At 45.3% G+C, this 24,861-nt stretch overlaps 1 protein-coding gene across 5 annotated transcripts in view; it reads right to left on the bottom strand.

The window, feature by feature from the left end:
• Positions 1–24,861, bottom strand: part of SLC49A3 (solute carrier family 49 member 3) — a 711,721-nt gene that overhangs the window by 301,985 nt on the left and 384,875 nt on the right. For all 5 annotated transcript variants that reach the window (XM_033918077.1, XM_033918067.1, XM_033918090.1 and 2 more), the window contains 2 exons: positions 6,661–6,737; positions 5,098–5,235 (listed from right to left, as the gene is read on the bottom strand). In XM_033918077.1, the coding sequence (XP_033773968.1) occupies positions 5,098–5,235; positions 6,661–6,737 (215 nt within the window). The remainder of the gene's footprint in view (positions 1–5,097; positions 5,236–6,660; positions 6,738–24,861) is intronic.

Here is a 24,861-nt window from a genome sequence, read left to right as displayed (position 1 = left end):
TTACTGAACAAGAAGCTCACCATAGCTTCAAAACATACACTCTCTTGCAGCCGTAAATTATATATATAGCCATATGATAGCAAAGGACTCCCCCCCATTCGACCCCCTCCCCCCTCTCCCCCCCTTCCCAACCTATCCCCCTTGCGCATGGTTTTGAAGTCACAACTAGGGGTCCGTCCTAGGGCGGTCCCAGAGGTGTGAAAGATCACAAAACAATGCCACTCCAGACCCCGAGTCCCCAATAGTGCAAGAATAACAGTTATATCTTAGAAGCCCAGTACCAAGAAAACAGCAAAGAATAACTTGTCCACAACATACATTCCCTTGAACAATCATAACTTAACAACTGCCAGATCGCCAGCTCGAGTCATGGTTACTGGCAAAAGTGGGCCCCAAATGTGGCCCTGAGCCACCACAGTTGAGGGCCAATGCTTCCCAGAAACCCAGAACCAAAGATCGACAAGCAGCCCTAGGTAGGTACCCACTCAGGTTCTGCTAATAATCAGGTCAGATCAGACTGGGTAAGCACATGGGTGTTCAAATAGAGAGCCGCTTCCGCCGCTGTATCAAAGACATGCCATTGTCCCAGATGGTGGATACGCAATAGAGCCGGGTACAGGAACAGGAACCGTACTTTTTTTTCAGCCAAGGAGGTACATATCGGGTAAAATTGCTTCCTGCGCTCCGTTAGGGCCGCAGAGTAATCCTGGAAGATGCGGACCTCCGACTCTTCAAATTGTAAGGTCTCCCGGAGTTGTTTATATCTGCGTAGAATTTCCACCTTATGGTTATAATTTAAGAGTTTGGCTATAACCATTTGAGGCCGGGCCTCTCGGGCCTGTTCCCTGCCCAGACGGTGAGCCCGTTCAAGACGGATAGGTCCCAATCCCTCGGGTAAGGAAAAGGTTTTGGTAAGCCATACCTCCAGAGTCTGTAACAGCTTTGGACCCGCCACCGCCTCAGGGATTCCCAAAAAGCGTAAGTTGGATCTGCGGGAACGATTTTCCAGGTTTTCCAGTCTCTCCGCTTGCTTCTGGGTCAGGGCCTGCAGTTCCTGCAATGTGGTGGCCTGGGTGTTCTGTGTGTCCTCCATGCTGGATACTCTAGTCTCCAATGCTGTTGTTCTTGTGGTCGTTTCTGAGAGCATATTTTCTACTTTTAAAATCTGCTCTGACAACTTGTCGATGCTGGGCTGCATAGCCGCTGTCACAGCCTGGGTGAGGGCCGTCAGCGCCTCCGGCGCAATATGTTGGATCGCTGGGGTGAGGGCGCCCGACGCCATTTTCTCCCCTCCGCTCTGCGGGCGCTCCCGATCCTTTTTATGCAGGCGGGTTGACATCGGGGGCGCGGATGTGGACAGAAATCTGTCCATGCAGCGAGTGTGGGGCTGCGCTTCAGATCGCTAATTTCCGGCGATCCCCCGACGGCTGTAACCGGGCAATTTGGGACTCGGGGCCCGGGAGCTCTGGCGGCACGTGTCAGCCGCGGCTCAACGCATCACGTGATCTCCTACTGTTCACTATTTAAAACTATAAACGGAACAGCCTCAACCAAACTACCTTAATCAGGCACAGAAAAACACACACCCCATTCACACATCCTCCAATCAAAGAAGTTAAACAGAAAAAAATATATGATGGCCTCCTAGCCACTCAAGCAGCAAAACTAGATAACCAAATATCCAATCTACTGATAACTACAGACTACAAGATGTTCAGAAAAGAATTAAAGACTATACTATTGAAGAAATCCCTGAAAAAAATCATAGCATCCCTGAAAAAGTCTTAGCACCATGAATACCTTTCCTTCTTCCCATCTTCTTCCTGACTCACCGATACTACTTGATCTACTCTTTACCCTCACTGGAATTGACCAGTGATCTTCTTTTGTAACCCACCTTCTATAAATCTTTTGTAATCAGCCTTGAACTGCAAGGTAATGGCGGAATAGAAATCTCTAATGTAATGTAATTGACAGAATACAACCTTAAATAACTTGTTAACTCTGGAGTAGAGAGCTGCACGGGAACGGGGACGACAGGAATCCTGCGGGGCCCGCGGGCATCCCGCGGGTTCCCCCTTCAGGTCATGGGGATTTTTTGCTTCAGGATAAAGTAGTATATTAGTTGTGTTGATAAAAATTTATAAACATTAGAGGCTCTGGTTGAAACCCGTTTACAAAGTATGTATTCTTCCCAATTAATATTTCCAAATTAATAAAGTCTTTTTGCTTATTTGAAAATGGGTTTCTACAAGAGCCTTTAATTCAGTAGCATAATTAAATGAAATAACTATTTCTGAAGTTTATAGGGACGGGCGGGGACGGAGGGGATTCCTCACGGGGACGGGCTGGGAAGGAGGGAATTCCTCACGGGGATGGGTGGGGACAGAGGGATTCCTCATGGGGACGGGTGGGGATGGGTGGGGTTCCTCACGGGGACAGGTGGGGATGGGTGGGACTTTGGCGGGGACGGGTGGGATTTCTGTCCCTGCACAACTCTCTACTCTGGAGCGATTTCTGAATCTTGAAGCATTAATAAAGCAACTAGTGACCCCATGAATGACCATAAATTGGCCCATAATGAAACTTTGTGGCACCTTTCTGTACTATTTCAAGTCTTCTGAAGTGCAAATTAGATATATAGTAATTAGTTGATCTGAGCAGGAGAAAAGCAGCTATAGAGAGAGGCAGAGGGAGAGAGAAGCCAAAGGGGGAAAAAAGCAGATAAAAGAGAAGAGAGAAGCAGAGGCAGAAGACCAAGAGGGGAATCGGCGAAAGTTAGCTCCGCCCACCCCCATGTCGACCACCGAATATCAACCTTAAAAGGGGAGGGGCCAACGGAGCAGAGTTGATCTGAGCAGGAGAGAGCAGGAGAAAAGTAGCTACAGAGAGAGGCAGAGGGAGAGAGAAGCCAAAGGGGGAAAACAGATAAAAGAGGAGGGAGAAGCAGAGGCAGGAGACGAAGAGGGGAATCGGCGAGAGTTAGCTCCGCCCACCCACCCCCGACATTGACCACTGAAGCTCCGCCTTAAAAGGGGAGGGGCCAATAGAATAGAGTTGATCTGAGCAGGAGAAAAGCAGCTACAGAGAGAGGCAGAGGGAGAGAGAAGCCAAAGGGGAAAAAAGCAGATAAAAGAGCAGGAGCAACCACAGCAGACACAGAAGGTATCCACAGCAGACCAACAAGCAGGCACAAATGGAAGCAGTAGACGGAAGCAAGATGTTGAGCTATCCAGTTTTCTGCATCATCTGCCATATGTATGATTACCTCCCCTCTGTAAGTATGCGCTCAATGCGGAGAACTGGAGAGCCTGAAGAAACAAGTCAGACTCCCGGAGGGTAGAATACTGGAATTGGAGGCATTTCAAGCAGTGGAGGAGGGAGACAGAGATGCAGAGAACGTCCAGACAGAGGAAGCAGAGAACAAGACAGAGGACACCATCGAGGAAGAAGTCCGAGAGCTGTAGAAGTTCATAGAGGAGGCATACAGGGAGGCCTTAGAAAATCACCAGCAACAGTGGAACTGCCGAAAGACAACTACAGAGACACCTACAGAGAGGAAGAAATGGGTGACACAGCAGCGAGAACTAAGGACATGGACCTGCGGCAGGAGAGATGGACATACACCAGGGACACGGACCTGCGGCTGAAGAATCAGGAGAAGATAGAGAGGACAGCAATCATCGTGGGGGACTCCATCATCAGAAAGGTTGACAGCCACATAGCGGGAGGAAGACTTGATCGGCTGGTGACCTGCCTATCGGGAGCCAAGGTAGAAGACATACTGAGCCACATCGACAGGATCCTCAATAGTGTGGAAGAAGAAGATACGGCGGTGGTGATCCATGTGGGGATGAACAACGTGAGCAACAGGAACTACAAAAGGACCAGTTCCAGATGCTAGGAAGAAAGCTGAAGACCAGAACGCAGAAGATATCATTCTCAGAGATCTTGCTGGTACGCAGGGCTGATGAGAAGAGGCAGATGGAGCTGCAAGCAGTCAACGCGTGGATGTGGCGCTGGTGTGAGGAAGAAGGATTCCACTTTGTGCGCAACTGGACGACGTTCTGGGAAGAGCAAGCTCTACAGGAAGGATGGACTCCACCTAAGCAGAGACGGAACGAGGTTACTTGCAAGCAACATCAAGAGATAAGTGGACAAGTTTTTAAACTAGGAAGAAGGGGAAAGCCGACAGTCAACCAAGAGTTAATGGTTTGGGAACCGGTATACCAGGAGGATACTGTGCAAGAAGATAAAGGAAAAGACTCATTGGATTACAGACAAGACAGATCGAAAAGGACACAAGAGGGAAGGAAATGCAAGAAAGGAACAGGCCGCAAACTCAAGTGTATGTACACGAATGCAAGAAGCCTTAGAAATAAGATGGGTGAATTAGAAGCCATGGCACAAAAAGATAACATTGACATCATAGGCATCACGGAAACATGGTGGACTGAGGAAAACGTCTGGGACACTGTGCTACCGGGATCCAAACTATAACGCAGAGACAGAATGGCTCAAAAAGGTGGGGGCGTTTCCATATACATCATATACTACTCGATAGGGTCCAGAGAAGAGTGACTAAGATGGTTAAGGGGTTGGAGGAGCTGCCGTACAGCGAAAGATTAGAGAAACTGGGCCTCTTCTCCCTCGAACAAAGGAGATTGAGAGGGGACATTATCGAAACATTCACGGTACTGAAGGGGATAGACTTATTAGATAAGGACAGGTTGTTCACCCTCTCCAAGGTAGGGAGAACGAAAGGGCACTTTCTAAAGTTGAAAAGGGACAGATTCCGTACAAACGTAAGGAAGTTCTTCTTCACCCAGAGAGTGGTAGAAAGCTGGAACGCTCTTCCGGAGGCTGTTATAGGGGAAAACCACTCTCCAGGGATTCAAGACAAAGTTAGACAAGTTCCTGCTGAACAAGAACATGCGCTGGTAGGGCTAATCTCGGTTAGGGGCTGGTGTTTGACCAGAGGGCCACCCCGTGAGCGGACTGCTGGGCATGATGGACCACTGGTCTGACCCAGCAGCGGCAATTCTTATGTTAGTTTTAAATGTTGTTAGTCTAATCAAAGAACATTAAATTACTTACTTTTTTCAGTCCAGAGATGAAAGGCTCAGATGCAGAATTAATTGAACTTGCTGATGGAGGCACAGGAGGTACCTTTTCACAAATTCCAACACTTGCTAGAATACAAGCAACTACTGCAGGAACAGCATATAATCCTAGCTAACAAAACACAAACATACATATTACAATTTATATAGTTTACAATATATAATTCAAATGCCCAGAAGTCAGAATTGTGTAGAAAACAGAAAAATCAATCTGCTGGCTTGGACTCCTAAGCTATAGTGGATTTGGAGATTAAGGCCTAGATTCACTAAACACACCAATCGTGTCCCAGTTTGCGATCGTTCCCCGACCCAATTCACTAACCTTCTACCAGATCAATTTCCCATCTGATCTGATCCGTCCATGCAAATGAGGGGAAATGGCATGCATAAGTAAGAAGCCATCGATTCACTAAGCAGAAGAAGAAACATCGATTGGGTTTGCCAATCCGAAATGAAGCGACTGCTGAGGACCAGTCGCTTACTGTCCTTGCTGACTCTCCTGCTCTCTGCCGCCCTGAAATCCCAGTATCAAGGTTACAAAAAAACCATCAAAATAAAAAATAAAACTGTACATGCAAACTCCCTTTTTATATATTCTGCAAAAGGCGCAGTGTGAGCCCGTGGTTCTAACCCATGGGTTTAAAGTGTGTTCTGTTCCATAATCTAGCTGCACAAATTGAAATGATTCATTTTAAAATGTTGACTTGTAGGGCCAGCAAGTAAACTGCAGCCACCCCTCCTCCTTTATTTTGACCTCGCTTGTGCGAAGAGCAAGCGCAAATCGCATCTACAACCAACAAGGATAATCTGTGCATGCGTCTCGATCGCTCTACAGCTGTAGAGCATGCGTCCAGATCAGATCATTTGCAAGAAGAATCAGTCACTCGGCAAAACTCGGCCAAGAATCGCCCAACAACGATCCAGATCGGTGAGTTTAGTGAATCTAGGCCTAAGTTAGATCATCTATGAATTTGAAATTATACACTATTTTAATGATATGCAACACTTTTTTTGAAAATTGAGATAACCTGTTCAAAATTTGGCTTTTTTTTTTTAATTCTTTCCAACCCAATGGAAGTTTGGAAAGAAATTATTTATAAGAGGATCAATCTATGTGGAGCAAATTAACAAAAATGGACCAAATTTGGTGAAGAGAGAAAAGTGTTTGAAAATAAACCAGATCATAAAAGAGGTTTCAGAGAAACAAAGCATTAAAACGTTAAGACACTGAAACTTAACAGAAAATTGCTCTTTTCAACTCTCTTTCCCCTTTCATGCACTCTCTTGAATATAGACACATACAGGAAAATTGGAGATAATTCCATGTAGCAACCCTCTCCCTCTACTGTCTATCAATTGTTTTTAATTTATTTGTGTGTATTTTGCTCGACATGGTATGTTATGTTTACTATGCTATTGGTATTTCTTTTACATTTTTTATTTTGTAAACTGCTTTAAATAACTTTTTTCTAAGCTGGGAGAGCAGAGTAGAAATACATAGTATGAATAGAAGATTGATTAAATGTTTGCCATTTACCATCAGAGGAATATATTTCTTTTCTTGCACAATGGAAGGTGATAGCAGGTTTGCTATAAGTACGCCAAGAGGATTTGCTAGAGTAAAACAAAGTTAAAATTACAACCCGAACAACAACTATAATAATAAAACATACATGGGTCTTTTTGCTAAGGTGTGCTAATGATTAGCATGTGTTAAATGCTGCACAACCCATTGTATACCCAAGGGCTGCATGGAATTTACAGCACATTAACTGGTTAGTGTATTTTAGTAAAGTGACTCCATACAATGAACAAAGAACAGAGCAGGATTTTCAAAAACCCACATTAAAAAGCGATGATCTGCTAATGCAGCCATTTCGATACCAAATCTAAAACCCAAGATATTCTTTAAAAATCGTGAATGCAAATAAGATTGACAGACAGCAGCGAAGATTTCCTACATTTGCATGTGCCCATCACTGATGGGCACATGTGCAGAAAAAAAATGTAAAGAAACCCCACCACCACCCTCTCCCGCTACCCCTGTGTTATGATGAAGTGGGAGAGATGCCCATTCTCTCCGCTGCATCACAACACTCCCCTTTCCTAACATCTTAGACGCAACCCCTCCAGCAGCAGGAGAGATGCCCACTCTCTACTGCTGCACTATTAAAAAAAATCCTGCCCCCCCCCCCCCCAGCAGCAGGAGCAATGCCCAGGATGCATCAGGAAGGAACCTAGGGCTCTGATTAGCCCAAACATCCCATAGACAGGGCTTTAGGCATCCCATAGAAGGGGCCTTAAACACCCTGGGCCAATTAATGCCTCAGGCCCATCCCCAGTGCATCCTCGATAGCGTTTTTTAGCACAGGGACCTGCGCTGAATGCCTCGAAGCTCCCAACGCTCATAGGCTCCCTGCGATAAAAACCACTATCGCAGTTTAGTAAAAGGGAGCCATAGTGCAAAATATAGACAGCAGAAATAAATTCTCAAAACAGACACATTTGGATCACTAAATTGAAAATAAAATCATTTTTCCTACCTTTTTGTCTGGTGATTTCATGAGTCTTTGGTTGCACTTCCTCCTTCTGTAAATCCAATATTTATTTCTGCCTTTCTTTCTTTCTGCCCCCTCCCCTTTTCTTTCTGTCTTTCTTTCTCTCTCCCCCTGCCCCTTCTTTATTTCTGTCTTTCTCTCTCCCCCTGCCTGCCTTTCTTTCTCTCTCCCCCTGCCCCCCTAAGCCATCGCGCCGATTTCTCCACTTCCTCGATTCTTTCTCTCTCCCTGCCCACTCCCTAGTCACCATGCTGATTTTTCCCTGCTTCCCTGAGCCATGCCTGGCATATACAAGCGCTGCAGGGCCCACAAGCCTTCTCCCCCCACCCCCCCCAACATCAAATCTGGCATCATAGAGGAAGTTCCAAGCCAGCCAGGCAGCAATTGGCTGGCCTAAAACTTCCTCTCCAACATCAGAATTGACGTCAGGGGTGAAAACTTGTGGGTCCGGCGCTTGTACGCGCCTGGCCTGGCTCGGGGAGGCAGGAAGAACAAGATCGCAAAGGTAAAGCGATCAACTCGCTTTGCCTTTGCGATCTACTAGTCGATTGTGATCGACCATTTGGACCCCTTCACTAAAGGGGAAATATGGATACAAAAGAGAAAACAGTAAAGGGTACATCATCGAAATGTTTTGGGAGGGGGAAGGGCATACCAAAAGGATAGAAAAGGAAAAAGAAGGGGCAGAGGGTGCAGCAAAGGGCCCGGAGGAAAAGTAACAATGCTGACGGAATTAAGCATGGGCTGAAAATGGAAATAAATAATGAATGCATCTTAGAACAGGAAAGTTTTTAGGCCTGATTTGAATTTAGACACATGGAGGGGCATAATCGAAAGGGATGTCTAAGTCCGTTTACGTCCAACTCGCAAGTCGTCCAAAGTAAAACACAGCTTAAGACACATTTTCTAAAAATACGTCCAACTTTTTTTTTGTTTCGAAAATCGTCTAACTATACGTTCTGCCAATCTGATCGTCCAAGCTGCTAAATCATCCATCTTTATACCACATTTTCGTCCAACTTTTCATCCAAGTCCAAAACGCCTAGAAGCCCTGTTGGACGTGGGAGGGGTCTGCAAAGTGATGGACTGCACACCCAGATATGCCACCTAAATAGTGGGGTACCTTACAGGGAACTGCTGTGAACTTCACTAAAAGGGTGTCATGTCTTCTCCTCCCTACATCTCCCTTATAGGTCATGGTGAACCCCCCAAACCACCTCCACAATCCCCTAGACCCACTTATCTACCACCCCAATAGCCCTTATAGCTGCAGGAGCCACTTATATGCCAGTAAAAAAGTGTTTTGGGGGTGTAAAGGAGAGTGCACATGTTTAAGTATCAATGCAGTGATTATGGGCATGGGTTCTCCTCTCTATGGGTCCCTAACCCACCCCCAAGACGACTTAAGCTGCCTCTGTGCTGGACGACTAGGCTTTCCTATGCCAGGCGGCCAGGTGATGATGGTCTGGAGGCTGAATTTTAAAGATGTGATATTTTTATGGGGGTGGGAGGGGGTCAGTGATCACTGGGGTAGTGTGTGGGGGTCTGTATTATGTGTTTTCAGTGCTTATCTGGTGACTTTAGGTGGGTTTTTGTGACTTAGACCATGTTTTATATGGTCTAAGTCACAACGACCAAGTTCCGTCGATCGTAGGCTGTATAACTTTTGGTTATATATGCTGTACGACTAAATCTAAGCTGGCCCACGTCCCGCCCAACATCTGCCCTCGACACTCCTTCCGAAACGCCCCATTTAGTTTTGGTCGTTCAGCGGCACTATGAAGGCCTAGGTCATTTAGAAATGTGTCCAAAACCTGGACCCAGTTTTTTTTAAGGCACTTGGACCTATTTGGGAAATGTTCGTCCAAGTGCCGACTTAGGCCGGTTTTTGGACATATTTCTATTTTGATTATGAGCCCCATAGAGTTCTTGTCTCAGATTGATAGAGAGAGAGTTCAGCATTGAGGGTGAAAATGCTTAAGAACATAAGAATTGCCGCTGCTAGGTCAGACCAGTGGTCCATCGTGCCCAGCAGTCCGCTCACGTGGTGGCCCTTAGTTCAAAGACCAGTGCCCAGATTGAGTCTAGCCTTACCTGCATACTTTCCGGTTCAGCAAGAATTTGTCTAACCTTGTCTTGAATCCTTGGAGGATGCTTTCTCCTATAACAGCCTCCAGAAGAGTGTTCCAGATTTCTACCACTCTGGGTAAAGAAGAACTTCCTTATGTTTGTACGGAATCTATCCCCTTTTAGCTTTAGAGAGTACCCTCTCGTTCTCTCTACCTTGGAGAGGGTGAACAACCTGTCTTTATCTATAAAGTCTATTCCCTTCATTAACTTGAATATTTCGATCATGTCCCCTCTCAGGCTCCTCTTTTCAAGGGAGAAGAGGCCTAATTTCTCTAATCTCTCACTGTACGGCAACTCCTCCAGCCCCTTAACCATTTTAGCCACTCTTCTCTGGACCTTTTGAGTAGTACAATGTCATTCTTGATGTATGGTGACCAGTACTGGATGCAGTATTCCAAGTGAGGGCGTACCATAGCCCGGTACAGCGGCATAATAACCTTCTCAAATCTGTTTGTGATCCCCTTCTTAATCATGATCTTATGCTTATATTAATCAATCCTGAGAGATCTGTAATACATCTACTTGATGCATTTGGCAGAATTTGGCTTCTACTCTGGTTTTCAGTTAAACTATCAGAAATCAATGGCTCTTCCATTTCATTCACCTTTGCTTTCTAAATGGAATGGCACTTTTCCTTTAACCTGGGCGTCTGAAAAAATAATATACCTTGGTATATCAATTCCACAAGATCTTAATCAACTTTATATTAATATACAACCTTTGTTAGATAAAACTAAATCTCATCTTTTGACATGGTAACATTTTCTGGTCTCTTTGATGGGGCATATTGCGCTTTACAACATGATTATTTTGCCTCAATGGTTGTATATTTACCAGATGCTCCCTCTTATTCTTTATCGGAGATTTGAATTTCAATTAGATAAACTTCTTAGGGGATTCCTTTGGAAAGGGAGTCAACCTCATTTTCCATTACACAAGTTGGCTTTAAAGATTCACAATGATGGTCTTGGTCTTCTATCTTTGCCTCAATTTGTAAATTCTTGCCAAATGAGGCATATTCATGACAAGTTTCAAATTTATTAAAAATTTGATATACCACCTTATCATTTATTTCAAGGTGGTTATACATTTTAAAATAGGGTAAAAACAGATAATACAATTTAACATAACTTTAACAAAATAAACATACACGATTAGACAAAACAATAACATACATGACTGGACAAACGGGTACGAGTGGAAAAAAGGGGAGAACTACGATGATTAAAGAAAAGTAAGATATAAAGGTATAAACAAAAGGGTGGGTTTTAAAACAAGTAAGTCCAATACAAGCAGACTCATAAAAGAAAAATTTTTTTTTTAAAAAATCCTCAAAAGGACATTTAAAACTTGAAAGGCATCTTTGAAAAGGAATGTCTTAAGAAAAGATTTAAATTTCTCAAGATTAGTTATCTCTCTTAGAGTATTGGGTGCCGAATTCCAGAGGGTTGGAACAACTACTGAAAAGATAGTGTTTCTTCTCGTGTTAATATGGTTCTAGGTTGGGATTGCTAATAATGACTGGTTTCTTTCCATGTCTTACTTTTCTTGGACTCCAGTAGAACTTCATTTTTGGAAGCCTTATCATTTTAGTTATCTTCTTCATTCATCTAGAATAGAGTCTGCTGTCCTGAAGAATCCTTATTATTTTTTACTTGCCCCTTTAAGAGCTACTTGGCGTCAAATTTGTACAAAATTATCTTTTAATTTTCAAATTACTGCTTTGTTATTATATATTTATTAAGTTTCATTATGAATCAAGCAAAACTTGTACAGAAAAGAAATTCAGCAAAGAATAATAAAGTAAGATTTACATTATAAAAAGAAATCAAATATAAGCTTAAATTTCAACTCAGGTCCTCAAAAAAGATCCAAAATTGGTAATGAGTGAGTATTAAAGAAAATTACATTTACACAGGCAATAAACTAATTGAGCGAGATTAGAGCACCCATTCCTTTAACAAAGCACAAATTTCAGATCTCATCTTTCTCCAAGCGTGACATTGAGAGAAACGTTGTCAGTTGGGACGGCTCAAAGAAAACAAATTTATAAGATTGATAGTAAATTACACATTTACATGGATGACGTAAGTAAAAAAGTCGCCCCCAGGGCTGTAACACCAGGTTTCATCAATAAGAACTCACATCTCCTTCTCTGCGTATCTTTAGCCAAATCTGGGAACATTTGTATTTTAAGAACTATAATGTATGAGGACGATCCAAGATGTCTGAGCTACATGCAGTGTCCGGGTTTTCCTTCTACCAACCATACAAAAGGTGCATAAAAATCTTACCTGTGGTCCGAGCCGGGTTTTCCCACTTGCTTGGGGCCTGGTCCAGCCACAATATGTGTAAATTTTCATATTTATATGTTTTAATTATTATTTTTACATACATATGCTTGTTAATTTTGGGTAATAATTGGAATTATTTTGGTTTTATTTATTAAAATTATGTGATAGTATTTGTGTTTAAATGTATATCTTGTCAGATATAGATTACAAATGATATAGTGATGTTCATCTGATTTTTATGTTTTTCATATTCTCATGTTTTTTTATTTTTTATCATTAATGTTTATGCGGATGCTGTTATGATTATTTTTATATGTTCCATTGTAGACTCCTGAGGCAGGCCCTTTTGGGCCAAAACATGATCGTGTCAAGTCAAATACAATAAAAAGAGACTGAGCACCAATTGGTCACCTTTGTTGTGTTTTCGTGCTTTCCAAGCAGTATGCCTTGCCTGTATTGGTGGCAAGGCTTACCGCTGAGGCACCTCTACAAAATTTTGGGGGAGGGGGAGGGACCCAGCACAAGATCCGCCGGGTGTGACACAGAGGTTGGACGGACCCCCAAACAGGGCCCATCCAAGCTCAGTCCGGCACCAAAACGGGGACTAGGAACCCTAAACAAATTTTAACAGCCCTAACAAGGAGAGATGGGTACAGCTCACCAACACCTGCTGGAGACTAAGAGAAGGCTGAGGTATATAAGAAGGGATAGGTATTATGTACTATACCATAGTTTTGGTCTTAGTCTCCACCTGCTGGTCATGATGAGCTATTACCCATCAGTAAAGAACTGTACCAGTCTAGAAGGCGACACAGAAGCAAGGATTTTCATAAACATTTTACAGAAGAAGCATGTACATTTAACAAAATAGTAAGTTAATGGAAGATTAGGTTCTTACTTTTGATAATCTTATTTTTGTAAATCTACAGAGAAGTCAGTATGATAGGTGTTTTAACTGAACCCGCAAACCACACATTGTTTTCTGCTGCTCCTACATAACAAAGGAATACAGAGCCCTCTAAAGTTAAGTCCCAAAGCAAATGAACATCACTGAAACAAAGCATACACACAAAGAGGGCCCGGGGAATTTCCCCACAAACATTATTCTGTTCCACTTTGCAATATATAAGAAACAAGCAACAAGAAAATTAGGCAAGAACATGGCAGTAATAGGAAATAGGAAACAACCTGCTGTGTGCAAGGAGCACTAACTGGAACATAGCCAGTGGCAAAGTTATGTATTCATATATGTAGAATGTTTCCCCAAAGGGCCCATCTGCAGGTTGGAAGATACTCAGGCCTGGAAGGAGAAACAGCCAAGACAAAAAATCAGGTGATACAGAAAGAATCAGAGTAGACAGAGGGCGGGCCATACTGACTCCTCCGTGGATTTACAGAATGAAGAAAGGTAAGAACCTAATCTTAAATTCTGTTACATCCTAAAGTATCTAGGCAACTGACCCACTCATCTTCTTTCTCCTCCATAGTGATTCCTCTGTCCTATTAATCTCTTTCTCCTCAACAACACATTTCCGGTCCTATTAAATCTCCTCTTCCCCCTCTTAAATTCAATCAATTTGTATCTCGCTTAATCTATTGTAAACCGCATAGAACTTAACGGTATTGCGGTATATAAACTGTTATTATTATTATTATCCACTCTGGAGTCAGTACAATTGGTGATGTACCAAAGCAATAACAATGTCTAGGGTGGGACACAGAGCCTGCCCACAACACTGAGGCTCCAAAGGCGGCATCAGAATGAGCTGCTACGTCCACTCTGTAGAACCTCATGAAAGTATGAAGGGAAGACCAAGTAGGCGCTCTCCAAATCTCGGTCAGATGAACCACTCAAAGATTTTACCCACAAAGCTGTGACACCCCTGGTCGAGTGAGCTTTGAGAAAATCTGGCAGCTGCTTACCACAGGTGATGCAAGTTGATGGAATGACCATGCGGATTCATCGGGCAATAGAGGCCTTGGATGCTGGCCTACCCCACCTGGATTGGCTAGTCAGAACAAACAGATGATCAGAAAAACAGAAATCATCCAAGTAGTGGAGTAAGACTCACCGCACATCTAGCCTCAATAAAATCCTATCCTTCTCATCCAACCCCGTGGGATGAAAAGCAGGCAGATGAACTTTCTGGTTCAAATGGAAATCCAAATCCACTTTCGGAAGAAAGAAAGGGAAAGAATAAGCTCTACAGGAGAGATGGACTGCACCTGAGCACGACGGGGATGAGGATGCTGGCACGCAACGTCCAGAGCGTCATAGATTTGGCTTTAAACTGAGGAAGAGGGGAAAGCCGACAGTCAATCTGACACATCGGACAAAAGTATCAAGTAAGGATACTGAGCAAGGACATTGTAAAAGAGGGCTCGGGACTGAGTGGAAACTTTTGGAACAAGGGCCTAAGGATGCATTACAGGGGCCTAGAGCCATGGACATGGAGCAAGGACATTGTAAAAAAGGGATCGGGACTGAGAGGGAATTTTTGGAAAAAAGAACCTAAGGACGCAATGCAGGGGACACGGGCCAAAGATATTGAGCAAGGACTCAGGACTGAGTGGGAACTTTTTGAAAAAGGACCTAAGGGAGAAATGCAGGGGTCTAGTGCACGAATAAAACTGGCAAGCAGCACTAATAGAGAACAACGGATTCCAGAGGGACAACCAAAAACAGGGAAACAAGCTGAGGACGAAACAGACACACCACAGGAGGAGGATGACCGAGACGAGGCTTGGGGTCTGGCTACTCAAGAGGGGGACGCCAGGAGCGCCAAACCACGAGGAAAAACAGCAAGAAAGGCGAACAAACGGGACTTACTTTGCTTATACACTATGGGGTTCATAATAAAAAAAACCAAAAAACATCTAAAAAGTGTCCTAAGTGGCTACTTGGACGATCAAAAAGCCTGATCGTCCAAGTAACCATAACCAAAGCTGGTTTTTAGACGTATCTAAAACCAACTTAGGCCTTTCCCCTGCCTCTAAACGCACAGAGAGAAAAGAGGTGTGTTTAGAGGAGGGGAAAGGGCGGGCAGTGGGAGGCAGGTGGGCCGACCTACACCTAGTCGTACAACAGGTATAACCAATACAGTTTAGTCGGCACTTAGGCCTTTTTCACTTAGACGAAATAAAACCAGGTCTAAGTGCCGAAAAATGGGCCGCTGAGCTGATGGCCTTTGGCGCCATCAGTTCAGCGGCCCGGCAACCTAACCATCGTGGCAGGAGAGATGCCTCATCTCCCCTACCGCGATGCCATCACTCTTCTACCCAAACTGCTGCGACCCGCGGAAGTTCGGGTAGAGGAGTGATGGCATCACGGTAGGGGAGATGAGGCATCTCTTCTGCCACGATGAATCACTCCCCCCCCAAACACAACATCGGGGCAAGAGGGAGCCCAAGCCCTCTTGCCCTGCGGCAGCCGCGACCCCCCCCTCGATAACATTGGAGCAAGAGGGAGCCCAAGCCCTCCTGGCCCAGGCGACCCCCCTACCCCCACCCCCACTACAGTATGGGCAGGAGGGATCCCAGGCCCTCCTGCCCTCGACGCACCCCCCTCACCCCCAACGTCCGCCCCCCCAAGAGTCCCTGATCGCCCCCCCAGCTGACCCGTGACCCCCCGGACAATCCCACCCCCCTTCCCCGTACCTATTTTAGGTTGGCCGGACAGACGGGTGGCAAACCCGTCTGTCCGGCATGCAGCTCAACGAAGAATGGGGCTGGATTGGCCCAGGGGCACCAAAGCCCCGCCTCCTGGTGGGGCCTAAGGCGCCTGGGCCAATCAGAATAGGGTGGAGGAATAGCGTTATACATAAAAGAATCCATACCTTCAACCAGGATGGAAACAACAGTAAGGGCGGGCGACTTGGAATCACTATGGGTTAAGCTACCAGGAGGAACTGGAGCAGACACAAAATTGGGTCTGTACTATCGCCCACCTGGACAAACGGAAGAAAGCGACCAGGATCTGGAGGCTGAACTGAGGCAGGTATGCAAAAGCGGAAGTGTGGTGGTGATGGGAGACTTCAACTTCCCGGGAATAAACTGGAGTATTGGGCACTCAAACTGCATGAGGGAGACCAAATTCCTGGAGGTCACGAGGGATTGTTTCATGGAACAGCTGGTCACGGAACCAACACGGGGTGATGCCACTCTTGACCTAATCCTCAATGGACTAGGGGGACCCGCTAAGGAGGTGGCGGTACTAGCCCCACTAGGAAACAGCGATCACAACACGATCCAGTACAGGCTAGAGATTGGATCATCAAAGGTAAAAAGAACTACAACGACTGCACTTAACTTCAAAAAAGGGAATTATGATGCCATGAGGAAAATGGTGAGAGAGAAACTCAACGACAGCGCAAGGAAGATGGACTCCGTAGAAAATGCCTGGGCCCTACTCAAGGGCACAGTGCACGAAGCACAGAACCTGTGCATCCCCAAGTACAGGAAAGGGTGCAAAAAAAAAGAACAAAAAACCCAGTGTGGATAACAAATGCAGTAAAAAAGGCGATAAGTGACAAGAAAGCATCATTCAAAAAATGGAAAAAGGACAAAACAGAGGAGAACCAAAAGAAGCATAAAAAACACCAAAAGGAGTGTCACCGAGTGGTTAGGAAAGCAAAAAGAGAATATGAAGAGAGACTGGTGGGGGAAGCAACAAACTTCAAATCATTCTTCAGGTACATTAAGGGGAAGCAACCAGCAAGGGAGGAAGTGGGACCCTTGGATGATAGGGACAGAAAGGGAGTGGTAAAAGAAGAAAAGGAGATAGCTGACAGGCTAAATAAGTTCTTCACGTCAGTCTTCACGAGGGAGGATACAACCAACATTCCGGAACCTGAGGAGATCGTAAAGGGGGAGCAGGATGAAAATCTGGTCCAACTAGAGGTAAGCAAGGTGGATGTCCTCCAGCAGATAGACAGGCTAAAGAGCGACAAATCGCCAGGTCCGGATGGCATTCACCCAAGGGTATTCAAGGAACTAAGGAATGAAATAGCTGAACCACTTCGACAAATATGCAACCTATCCTTAAAAACTGGAGAGATTCCGGAAGACTGGAAAATAGCAAATGTCACGCCCATCTTCAAGAAAGGCTCAAGGGGAGACCCAGGAAACTACAGGTCGGTGAGCTTGACCTCGGTCCCGGGAAAGATGATGGAAGCAGTGATTAAAGACAGCATCTGGGAACACATCGACAACTATGGGCAGCTAAAGTCGAGCCAGCATGGCTTCTGCAAGGGCAGGTCATGCCTCACGAACTTATTATACTTCTTTGAGGGGGTAACCAGCCAGGTGTATAAAGGGGAATCCATAGATATCATTTACCTTGACTTCCAAAAAGCCTTCGACAAGGTGCCACATGAAAGACTACTAAGGAAGCTATGGAACCACGGGGTGCAAGGGGAGGTCCACCGATGGATCAAAAACTGGTTGACGGACAAGAAACAGAGGGTTGGAGTAAAGGGCCATTACTCAGACTGGCAATGGGTCACGAATGGAGTTCCACAGGGGTCGGTGCTGGGACAGCTACTTTTCAACATATTCATTAATGACCTGGAGGCAGGAACAAAATGTGAGGTTATTAAATTTGCGGATGACACCAAACTATATCGCAAGGTAAATAACATGGAGGACTGCGAAGATCTCCAAAAAGATCTGACAACACTGGAAGAATGGGCCAAAAAATGGCAAATGAGTTTCAACATAGGGAAGTGAGCGACCTTGAAAGAGACCTGGGAGTGATGGTAGACACAACATTGAAGGCGTCGGCGCAGTGTGCAACAGCCTCAAGGAAAGCAAACAAAATGTTGGGTATCATTAAGAAGGGTATCACGACCAGAAAGAAGGAAGTCATCCTGCCACTGTATCGTGCTATGGTGTGCCCGCACCTGGAGTACTGTGTTCAATTCTGGTCGCCGTACCTCAAGAAGGACATGGAGGTACTTGAGAGAGTTCAAAGAAGAGCAACTAAGCTAATAAAGGGTATGGAGGACCTCTCATATACTGACAGACTGAAAAGGCTAGGGCTTTTCTCCCTGGAAAAGCGGAGACTTAGAGGAGACATGATAGAAACCTTCAAGATCATGAAGGGCATAGAAAAAATAGACATGGACAGATTTTTCAAATTAAGGGGATCAACAAGTACAAAGGGGCACTCAGAGAAATTGAAAGGGGAGAAGTTTAGAACAAACGCTAGGAAGTTCTTTTTCACACAGAGGGTGGTGGATACATGGAACGTGCTACCGGAGGATGTGATAAACAGGAGCACGCTACAGGGGTTCAAAGAAGCTTTGGATAGGTACTTGGAAGACAAAGGGATTGAGGGGTACAGATAAGAGTAGAGGTAGATTATAGGGATGGGATTAGAGGTAAGTTATAAAATTAATCAGGGATCACTGTTCAGGCACTAGGTCTGATGGGCCGCCGCGGGAGCGGACCGCTGAGCAAGATGGACCTCTGGTCTGACTCAGCGGGGGCAACTTCTTATGTTCTTATGTTCTTACATGACGGGAAACCCCCGTCTCCATGATCCAGAGAAAGGGTTCTCTACAAGAGAGCCTGAAGCTCAGAAATATGCCTTGCAGACACAATCGCCAAGAGGAACAGTGTTTTGATTGTAAGGTCCAGAAGGGATGCATCCTTAAGCAGCTCTAAAGGAGCTTCCACAAGCCCCCTCAGCATAATATCGAAATTCCACCTAGGAAAAGGCTGTCACAAAAGGTGGCCGCAAGCAAAGCATTCCCTGAGAAATGTGGTTACATCCGGATGGGCTGTAAGCGAACTGGAACCGTTGTGTGCTCTGAAACAGGAAAGGCCTGTCACCTGTAACTTGAGGGAAGCCACCATCAGGCCTTTCTCAAGACTGGCCTGAAGGAAAGCCAAGACCACCAGAATGGGAGCATGGAATGGCTCCACCTAGTCCCTGGCACACCACTGCTGGAAAGCCTTCCAAAGTTTGGCATAAATTGCCATAGTAGCAGGCTTCTTGGACCTCAGAGTTGCAATGACCACATTGAAGTAACCCTTCTAAAACAAGACCTAGCACTCAAGGGCCTGCCACAATTCCAAAGCACTAGGGGTTCTCCATGAGAAACGGACCGGACCCTGAGTAAGGAGGTCACAATGAACAGGGAGTTTGAGCTTCCTGTCCCACTGAAGTCAGACAAGATCCACATACCACAGATGGCAAGACCAGTCCAGAGCCACCAGGATCAACAGGCCCCGATGAGTCGCTATCCTGCGAGTGACTCGACCCTCCATGGGCCAAGGTGGAAAGAAGTAAAGGAGTTCATGAGTTGGCCAGGGCTGAACCAACACATCTAAACCTAAGCTTCCAAGTTCAGTTCTGCGACTGAAGAAGTGCTTGACGGCAAGATTTCTGCAGACGAGTGCCACCCCACTACTGAAAGAGCTACACTGGGCTCCTAATTGAAAGCAGGGTGAAATGCAAAATCTTGTTTCTGACACACAAAATTGTTCATCTCTAATAACTGCAATATCTAGCAGCCAGACTACATTACCATACACTAGCATGCACCCTGCACTCGAGCCAAGAATACCTGTTGGAAATACCCTCCTTCAGAGACATCAAATACAAAAGTGTTAGGACAAGAATGTTCTCAGCGATGGCTTCAAGGTGGTGGAACTCCCTTCTGAAGGAATTAAAACTAGAAAAGGACATCGGAAAGTTCAAGAAAAGGATAAATACCATCCTCTTCACAGACTACTTTAACTAATAAAGCAACAGAGGAGATAGCTGGCTAATCCCCACAGTGTTCCCTCTAAGCGGGCGGGTGTTGTGAGCAAACTTTTTTCACCGTGAGCCAAAAATATCGGGCGCCAGCAAGTTATGAGCCAACTCGCCCGATTCTCCTCTCGCCGCCCTGCCATCTGCCGTACGCCTCTTCCGATCGTGCGCTGTGACGAGAAACGTGTGCGCTGCGATGTAATATTTTGTGCGCCAGCGCACGCCAGCGCAGCTTAGCGGGAACACTGGTTCAAATGGTTTTATTTATTTCCCCAAATTTATTTTTGTTATACGCATTGAAAATATTTGATATTGCGTTTAAATCAAAATCTCAATAAACTTGAAACGAGTGCCCGTGAGATTGTGGGAGGGTTAAATACTCAAAACTTAGAAGTTTTTGCTACGCCAGCTTTCTGGTATCTTTACATACAGTGGCGTACCTAGCATATGTAACATCCGGGGCCCATCATTTTTTGGCACCCCCCCCCATCTGTAAGAAAAACATGATTTTTAGTAACAAACCACACGTCACACATGAGTACCTAGGAAAAGGCAGCATCTTACATATTGCAGTGAGCAGTACATCAATAAACCCATTGTAAAACTAAACAAGCCAGACCAGCACAGATCAATCCTACACCGTCAATCCTAACAGAAAACCATGTCTTTCGAACACACAGAACACAGAAAACACCTTCGCCTAGTAAGGAATATGTAATCACAAACTAACCCCTCCCTCTTTTACAAAACTGTAGTGTGGATTTTAGCTACGGAGGTAACAGCTCTGATGCTCATAAAATTCTGAGCATCAGAGCTGCTACCACCAAGGCTGGTGCTAAAAACGCTTCACAGTTTTGTAAAAGGGGGGATAAAATAAAAATACATAGACAAAGGTTAAATTGAACCAGCAAGAAGCTGGACTCTGCATACAATGCTTCACAGAAACAGTGACACATGTCTCCTAAAGCAATAAATAAATAGAAATTTTTTTCTACCTTTGTCTTCTGTGGTTTCTCCTTTCCTCATCTTCTTGTAACTCTCTTCCTTCCATCCACTGTCTGCCGTCTCTCTTCCCCTATATGGCATCTTCTCTCCTTCTATGCCCCTTCCAGAAACTGTATGCCTCCCCCTTCCATCTCTCCTTTCACCCCATTGGTCTGGCATCTCTCTCCTCGCCTTCCCTCTCCCACACCTCTCCTCATAGTCTGGTATCTCCCCTTCCCTGATTCTCTGGCATCTCTCTCCTTTCCTTTTCTTCCATCTTTCGCTCCCCCTCCATGCTCTCACATCTCCCCCTTCCTTTTCCCTTAGACTGGCATACCTTCCTCCTACGCTCCAAGCCCTGGCATCTCCTTTAATTCCCTCCCTCATCTTCCTTCTCCCTCCAGCTGGGTACCGCAACACTCTTCCCTGCAGCTCTGCACTTCCCCACAATTGCCATGCTTCGGTTCCTCTTCTTCCTTCCTTCCTCCCCCCCCCCCGCGGGACCCTGCGGCACCATCAACTCTTACTCCCTCTAATGTCGGCCCTGCAGCTCCAGACTTCCTCGCACCTTCTCCCCTCCCCCTTTGGATCGCTATTATTTTAAATGTTATAGCCGCGGAGCTGTATCCATCAGTGGAGATGTCTAACCTCGGCCTGCCCCGGAACTCTTACTGCAGCAGACGCCCGTCTAGGCAGGAACAGGAAGTCACTGTTGCAGTAAGAGTTCCGGGGCAGGCCGAGGTTAGACATCTCCACTGATGGATACAGCTCCGCGGCTATAACATTTAAAATAATAGCGATCCAAAGGGGGAGGGGAGAAGGTGCGAGGAAGTCTGGAGCTGCAGGGCCGACATTAGAGGGAGTAAGAGTTGATGGTGCCGCAGGGTCCCGCGGGGGGGGGGGGAGGAAGGAAGGAAGAAGAGGAACCGAAGCATGGCAATTGTGGGGAAGTGCAATCCCCCCAATGCGTCCCCTTACCTTACCGACGCGTGTGTGCGCTGTGAAGAGAAACTTTGCGCTGCGATGTAATATTTTGTGCGCGAGCGCAGGCCAACGCAGCTTAGCGGGAACACTGAATCCCCATTAGGAACACAACACAGAACACGATACAAGTATAATGTATGCAAATAAGTAGGATTTAGTATGAATGCAGTGCATGATGCTAGTATCATGTGTATATATAAGTAGGATGATTGACTATGGTATAAATGTGTACATATACGTAAGATGATTGATTATGGTATAAATATGTCTGTATTGAAAACCATCTCAGAAAACGCTAACTTTGTATTGTAACCTCATTACAGAAACTCATGTAAACTGCTCTGAATCGACTCCCCAGTCATTAATAGCGGTATAGAAGCTGTGAATAAACAATAAAAAATCTACCCTCAGCTGCAGCAACAGGAAGCTGGTGGTCCTGTATTTAAGGTAACTGTAACACATATCTGCGACTAAAAAGCTGTTTGATTATTTTCATCTAATTTCTATGTATTTTTGTGTGCTGAAAACAAATAAAATATTGAAAAAAAATCTCCTAGACATCATGATTTGCCACAAAATGCAAAATTGTCTTCAAATTTATCAATTTTTTTATATTATGGGTTTTAATCAAATTTAAAGTCCAAATTACTATTAATTAGTTCACATAAGTGCATTTAAGATATAAAAATGCCAAAAAAACCTTAAAGGGGTTGTCCGAGTTAGGTAAAAAAAATATAGCACTGTAAATCTGATGGTCAGCAATATATACATAAGCTAAGCAAGTTTTAGGGGAAAAAAATTATTTTTCTTCATTTCCTTAGTTCTCTTCTGGCCCTTTGTTGTTATTTGCAGGTAAACAATCTCTGCCCCTCCCCCCCTGCAAAGGGGGTGAATACAAGTGCTGCTCTGAGTGACATATCTGCTGGGATACTCAGCAGCATGCTGTATGTGTAAGCCTCAGCCCTGAGTCTGTGCTTTTAATGGTAGAAGGGGTTAATCTTTCCAGAAGAATCCAGTGGGAGGGAGACTCAGGGCAGATAGCAGCAGCTCCAGTCAGTGCAAGGGGGTACGGCCAGCACTGTGACGACTCATATAAAAACAAAGAGCTGCTCTCTCCTGCAGTCCACACTTGTGCACTAGAGAGTTGCGCGGGGACAGAAATCCCACCCGTCCCCACCCGTCCCCGCCAAAATCCCACCCATCCCCACCCGTCCCCGTGAGGAATCCCTCCGTCCCCACCCGTCCCCGTGAGGAATCCCTCCGTCCCCACCCGTCCCCGCGAGGAATCCCCTCCGTCCCCACCCGTCCCCGCGAGGAATCCCCTCCGTCCCCACCCGTCCCCGCGAGGAATCCCCTCCGTCACCATCCTTCCCTATAAACTTCAGAAATAGTTATTTTATTTAATTATGCTACTGAATTAAAGGCTCTGGTAGAGACCCATTTACAAATAAGCAAAGAGACTATTAATTTGGAAATATTAATTGGGAAGAATACATACTTTGTAAATGGGTTTCTACCAGAACCTCTAATGTAAATATAAAATATAAATACTCAGCTGATGAGAACCCACAAACTGTCAGCTGAGGACTTCCTTTGCAGTTGGCCTGGGGTCCCTTTTGCCAAGCTTGGCAGGCAGCAGTAGCGTCCCTGAGTCACAGATGCTGGCACCTCAGTGGCTCATGGATGCTGCCAGCGACTGCTGCGCTTGGTGGAGGGGAGTTCTGACCATCTCTAGAGGAGGTCCTCTGCTGGCGGTGCTTGGGGATCCCCACCAGTCACAGCAAGGGCCAACAAGTACTTCAACACTGTAGAAATAAAACCAGAAATGCATTTCCTTTTCTTTTGAACACAAAACAAAGATATCTGCCATATACATTTCCCAAGGCAGATGACTCTATGCAATGTCACCTCGGTAACAAAATACAAAAATAGACAAATACACCCCCTCCCTTTTTACTAAACCACAATAGTAGGTTTTAGCACAGGGAGTTACGCTGAATGCCTCGCGCTGCTCTCAATGCTCATAGGCTCCCTGCGCTAAAAAACAATATTGCGGTTTAGTAAAAGGGAGCCATAGTGCAAAATATAGATAGCAGATATAAATTCTCAAAACAGACACATTTTGATCACTAAATTGAAAATAAAATCATTTTTCCTACCTTTGCTGTTTGGTGATTTCATGAGTCTCTGGTTGCACTTTCTTCTTCTGACTGTGCATCCAATCTTTCTTCCTTTCTTTCAGCCTCCTGTATGTTTCCCCTCCTCCAGACCTCATTCTCTCCCCCAACTTTTTCTTTCTGTCTCCCTGTTCCCCCTTCTTTCTGTCTCTCTGTCTGCCCCCTTTCTTTCTTTCTCCGTGCCCTCCCCCAAGCCACTCGGTTTGCTGCCACCGCCATCGGGGAATAGTCCCCAAGCCACCGCTGTCCCAAGCTTTCCCTGCAGAAGCGTCGCGCTGACCAGCATTCCGCTCCCTGACGTCAATTCTGACGTAGGAGAGGAAGTTCCGGGCCAACAAGGCATTTCTCCTCATTCCATCCAGCCTGAGCCCCATCTCTCCTTGATCCAGCATTTCCCTTCTGTGTCTGTCAGAATTACCATTCCACCTATTTTCCAGCATCACCCTTCTTTGTGTCCATCTCACCTATATCCCTATCTCACCACTTTTTCAGAATCTTCATTTGTCTCTGTCCTTGTCTTTACCCCATATTCACCATTTGCCCTTTCAATGTCTTTATCTCCCCCCCCCCCCACACACACTTTTTCAGCATTACTTCTATGTCTCTATTTCACCTCCTCTTCATGTCCCCTCTGTATCTCTATCCTTATTCAGAAGGTCCTGCTTACCCTTTCTCTTCTTTGTGTCACTATCTCCATTTTCAGCTTTCCCCCTTTTTCCTTTGTTAATGCACCCTGTAGCCAGAATCTTTCCACCCTCTCTCCACTCCGGCCCAGCCCAGTATGAAATATTTCCTTTTGTTTCTCTCCCCTCTCTCTTCTCCTCCCTCACCCACGAGTCCTGCATCTGGCCC

This window comes from Geotrypetes seraphini, chromosome 1 (assembly GCF_902459505.1).
Source record: "Geotrypetes seraphini chromosome 1, aGeoSer1.1, whole genome shotgun sequence".
NCBI lineage: Eukaryota > Metazoa > Chordata > Amphibia > Gymnophiona > Dermophiidae > Geotrypetes > Geotrypetes seraphini.
Note: the sequence above shows the minus strand (reverse complement) of the source record. Positions and strands in the feature narration are given on the sequence as shown.